Source organism: Nematolebias whitei, chromosome 2 (genome assembly GCF_014905685.2).
Source record: "Nematolebias whitei isolate Nwh7 chromosome 2, NemWhi1, whole genome shotgun sequence".
Taxonomy (NCBI): domain Eukaryota; kingdom Metazoa; phylum Chordata; class Actinopteri; order Cyprinodontiformes; family Rivulidae; genus Nematolebias; species Nematolebias whitei.
The window spans coordinates 24046526-24051364 of record NC_056499.1 but is presented as its reverse complement, the minus strand read 5'-3'; the positions used below and the strand labels follow the sequence as shown (position 1 = coordinate 24051364).

At 41.5% G+C, this 4839-nt stretch overlaps 1 protein-coding gene across 1 annotated transcript; it reads left to right on the top strand.

Moving 5' to 3' along the window:
- Positions 1-2093: 2093 nt before the first annotated feature.
- Positions 2094-4414, top strand: LOC119430129 (ribonuclease P protein subunit p25). The gene is made up of 2 exons (XM_037697567.1): positions 2094-2106; positions 2305-4414. Exon 2 carries the CDS (start codon positions 2628-2630, stop codon positions 3474-3476), a length of 849 nt encoding a protein of 282 aa, XP_037553495.1. The 5' UTR covers positions 2094-2106; positions 2305-2627; the 3' UTR covers positions 3477-4414.
- Positions 4415-4839: the final 425 nt, after the last annotated feature.

The window sequence follows — 4839 nt, the reverse complement described above, 5'->3', positions numbered from 1 at the left end:
TTATTATTATTATTATTATTATTATTATTATTATTATTATTATTATTATTATTATTATTATTATTATTATTATTATTATTATGGCAGTAATCCACTTTGCTTTGGACCCTGATATGACTAGTTGTTAGCTCATCAGTTTCTGTCATAACTAAGTTCTGTTTTAGCAACCTGAGTTTTTTTTTTTTTTTTCAACAGAAAATATATTAATTGTTCATACCAGTTCCATGTAATTCCATGATAAAAGATCTGAATGAACCATTTAAGGTACCCGTTTGCTTGTGGGAAAGTGAGAGTTGATGGAAATCAAATTCTGAGTAAAGTCCATGGTTGTCTTAGACATCCACTTTGTCTTTTTTAGTCTTGCCCAACATGCACACATGTGCACAGAAATAAACACAGTTTATTATGCAGTGACATTACCAGATCCCCTTAGGCAGCTGTGCATCTCTGTATGACTGATGAGGGTAATTTCTCCCAAACAACAGAATGATCACTTTAGTGGTGAGTGCGACAGACACTCCCTCCCCCCCTTGTCTTCCCTCTCTCTCTCTCTTTCCTTTTAGCTTACAAAAAGGCAGGAAAAAGACAGACATTTGTTACCATGTCTCCTGCAGTGTCTGAAATGTTTCCAAAGATAAATAGCCCTGCCACCTTAAACAAATGCATTAAGCAAAAATAAGTTAATCATTCTACCAGATCTAACTAATCTACTGATCCTTCGGGCTCAAATAATTTTCATTCACTGCCAATGAAAGACATTTCCTTTTGGATTTGGGGTTAGCTGGGTTTCCTTATTTTTTCATTGATTACCATAGGGATCCAATATAATACACATGCCAGTGTGAATTAGCCTCATATTAGGAACTGAGAGCGTCACTGTGAGTTTATGCTGTGTGTGCACTGCTGGGTGCCACGGGATGCACAGAGCTGAGAGTAGTTAGGACTTCTCTGCTTCTCTCTCTTGGCCTTATAGTTTCAGCCTCAGTGGGCTGTCTTTACCTATTCTCCCAACTGTCAGTCACGCACGACAACAAATCCACCTGTCGACCAGGAGACTGGGCTGAACGGGGCGACGCCACAGCTGTCTGGGCCCAGCTCTGTGCAGTGGGGTGCAAGTCAGCGCCCTCCACTGGTGACAGAAAGCCCATTAGGATGCTTATTACCCCACCTGTCAGCCCCATTGCCTCACTTACACCCATAAGCCAGACTAATGAAGACAGTTACCACTACAGCACCTTGAACAGGAAAGTCATGCTTCTATGCATTTTGTGGTCCTTGTGTCCTTGATCACAAGGGCTCTCCAGGCTTGTAACAATATAACAATCCATGCGTTAAGAGACAGACATTTCTCCTGCATCACTTGATTGCCTCAACAATGAAGCTATTAATGCTGCATTATGTAAATTGGACTGGTCACAAACATCTAACAGGATAAAGGCTAAGTACAGTGCAATTTAATGCTGCTGACTTTCAGCAGCTCTTTGAAGGATGTTTTCAATTATAACGGTGCTAATTTAATTCATTGCTTCATGGCTGAAAATGCATTTTTAAAGCTTGACTGAGTCTCTGTTTCAGAACTCAGGTTTAATCAGTCATGTACATTAAACACTGAAATGTCCTCTAAAGAGATTGACAAAGTTGCCGGGGATCTGCATTCTAGGTTTTAAAGGGACGCAGTAGCCCTACCCCTCTCTTTTTTCCTTTTCTCATATGGCAGGCTTCAGTTGCGGAGGGGAGGGCGTTCGTCTAAAAGATGAAAAGACCTGTGCCTTTAAGAGGGCTGTCTCCCCTTTCCCTCTTGCTCCCCCTCAACCACACAGACACTCCTCCTGTGAGCATTTGTGAAGCAGCTCCTGTCCCTTATGTCTCTTTGTGGGGAACAGAACCGACTTCCCAGAGCATCACTGAAGACAAGATAGAACACCAGGGAAGACACCTTTGGCTGCAGACCTCTGTGTCTCAGCTGCAGCAGTCGCCAAAATGTGCACGTGGAGAGAAAAGGGCTGAGCAACTTCAGCTGGAGTCAAAACAGTAAAGTCCAGATGAAGAGGAGGAACTTAACAATTCAAGAAGTCAGCTCTGAAGTAAAGTGGGGATGATCAGCAGGTGAGAATCAATAACGTTGGACGGGACCTCTAAGAAAAAGGTGGAGTCTTAAAATGAGCTTTGAGTTTCTCTTTAGAAAAGTTTTGTTAAAGAAGACTTGGAAAAAAGAGTTGCATTGTGTGTAGCTATTAGAATAACAATAATACACAGAAGTACAAAAAAGGGAGAAAAATATTAACTGTGCATTTTTCTTCTCAGATAACTCTGGAACACTTTTCAAACAGACACTGGTTTTATGAAAATGAGATGCTCTTTAAAGAAAATCTTGAAAGGCCCCAAGAGTACTCTTAATTCATCAGCCAGGCGTTTATCTTATTTCTCCAGCTTCCTTTGAGACGGGGCATTAAAGACTTTGTTGCGCTTGGGGAGTGAGTAATATTTCTTACGTGACATCTTGAAACTGTACGGCTGTTTACTGGAGGAAGAGAGAAATGTGTTCAGTGCCAAATGAAATGATGGTATGTTGTATGCCGTGAGGGGAAGAGTGTGTCTGGACCAAAAGTGCGGCGAGGACTGCAGAAATGTTTACAGGGTGTGGAGTTGTCTGTGGCCAGAACCAGTATATGACCAACAACGCTATAAAGCCTCAACCAGGACCGGAGGTAAATAGACCGATTCAATTTGACAACGGTTTAAACCAAGGGACTTGCCCGATCATCCAGGGTCAAACTTACACAAATTCTGTGACGCAGACAGCAGTGTTTAATGGCGTTTCTAACCTGCCAAAACCCGCTCCACTATTGGTCTCCCCTCCAGCAATTAAACTGGGACAGGACGGATTCAAAAAAGTTTGCCGTACTGAGGAGGAGAGCCCCTGTCCTTTCCCAGGTCTGCCTTCTGGGGTACTGGAGATGCGTGTGAAAGAAGGGAGCAAGATTCGCAACCTAATGGGATTTGCAATGGCACGAATGCAAGGCGAAGCGGCTGGAAGTGGGGAAGGTGCGGGCGGCGCTGGTCTCAGGCAGGTGGTCTTCACTGGGTCAGGTCGAGCAGTCACAAAGACCATCACCTGTGCTGAGATCATGAAACGAAAAGTGGGCTGTCTGCACCAGCTGACCAAACTGCAGTACAAAGTGGTGAAAGAGGTGTGGGAGAGTAACCAGGGAGGGACATCTGAGATGACGGTGCACAGGACTGTTCCGTCCATCAGCATCCTTCTTTCAAAAGACCCTCTGGACCCACAGGAACCAGGCTATCAGCCTCCAGAGGCTTTGAGTGCATTGTGGGAGGACAGAGAGGGGGTTGAACCTGCTGCACAAACAACATGCAAAAGAGCTCTCGGATCTTTACCACACAGCAGTTTCTCTCACCCTAAAAAACTGTGTTTGGGGCGAGGGAGTCTCAATCCTTCCTCCTCGCTGTCCAGCTGAACCAGTTTTACAGTGGAGAGGATTGAATCAGCGAAGTTCATTATTTCTCTGCTCTCCACTCCCAGCACAATGCTGAGACAATCAGAACATTCACTCAGTCAGAACAGTGATTTCTTAGATGAACTGAATACTGGCTGAAGGCTCCAGAGGTCAGCTTGACTAGGACCTTGCATCTGTACAAAGACCATTTCTAAGACGTATTTCACAGACTCCGATATACACAAAACTGTGATGATGTGTGCTTCTGTCCATTTTGATTGTGTACAGATTTAAATCTTATTTAACAGTGGCAAGAACAAAAACAACAACCCAAAAAAAAAAAAAAGCCATACATTGTGCAGATTCCAGTTTCAGTAAACTATCTACAACTTGCGGACAACATCCTTCATTGGTTTTACCTTACAATCATCCACATTCATAAATAATCTAGAATAAAGCTTCTCAGATAAGAGAAGAGATTAAAGAACACAAAATAAAAAATAGAGCTTAAAGCCGCTGATGATATGCAAATCCAAATCATACCAATTGAGGTTTTCTTATTATCAATCTTCACAAAAAAACAGATATTCAAAGAAAAATTATCTTCATCTTTTTTTTTCTTATACATCACTGAATATGCAAAGCTCTGATGAGACAGAAAAAAAAATCTCAGTGTGCTGATGTTTTGATAAAAATACCAGCATTGAAATTTGTCAGTAGAAAACAGATTTAATGACAAAGCTGTTGATAAGGCTCCAAACCAACTCAGCCTGACAGAAATGCCGGGGGGAGAAATACAGGCACAGATTATCATTAAGATAACAATGTAACATCACAGAACACACTGAAGAAAAGGATTTAAACTTGGTTTGACAGAGCTTTACACTGCACTGAAAATATGAAACCAAGGCAACAAGGTAAACTTCTTTGTATATTTTTTATCACCCCCCCCCACCACCACCACCACCCTTTTTAGGCCTTCATGCCATCTAGTGAAGTGAATCTGTTGTCATCTGTGTCTCCCTGTATAATCTCTAATTTCTCAAACAGAACAATAATCGGGAAAATACAAAATCAGTCTGAAAGGAGTTACATGTTAAAGTAATACCATACAACTTCTGGTTGACAACAATAAATTAAATGGATTCTGAATTCCTCCAGTTGATGTTATTTTGAATGCATTGTCTCTTTGTCCCAATTTTGATGTGATTTAGCAAAAGTTAGAAGTTATTGGCAATGATAAACTAGATAATCAGGACAGCTAAGGCAGATAGACCACAGTCACATTGAGGTGGATAGGCAAAAACAAACAAAAAAACAGCTGTAAGCAAATTACATGCAGTTTTGAGAATAAAAAAAGGCTAAAGCCAAAACCACTATATAT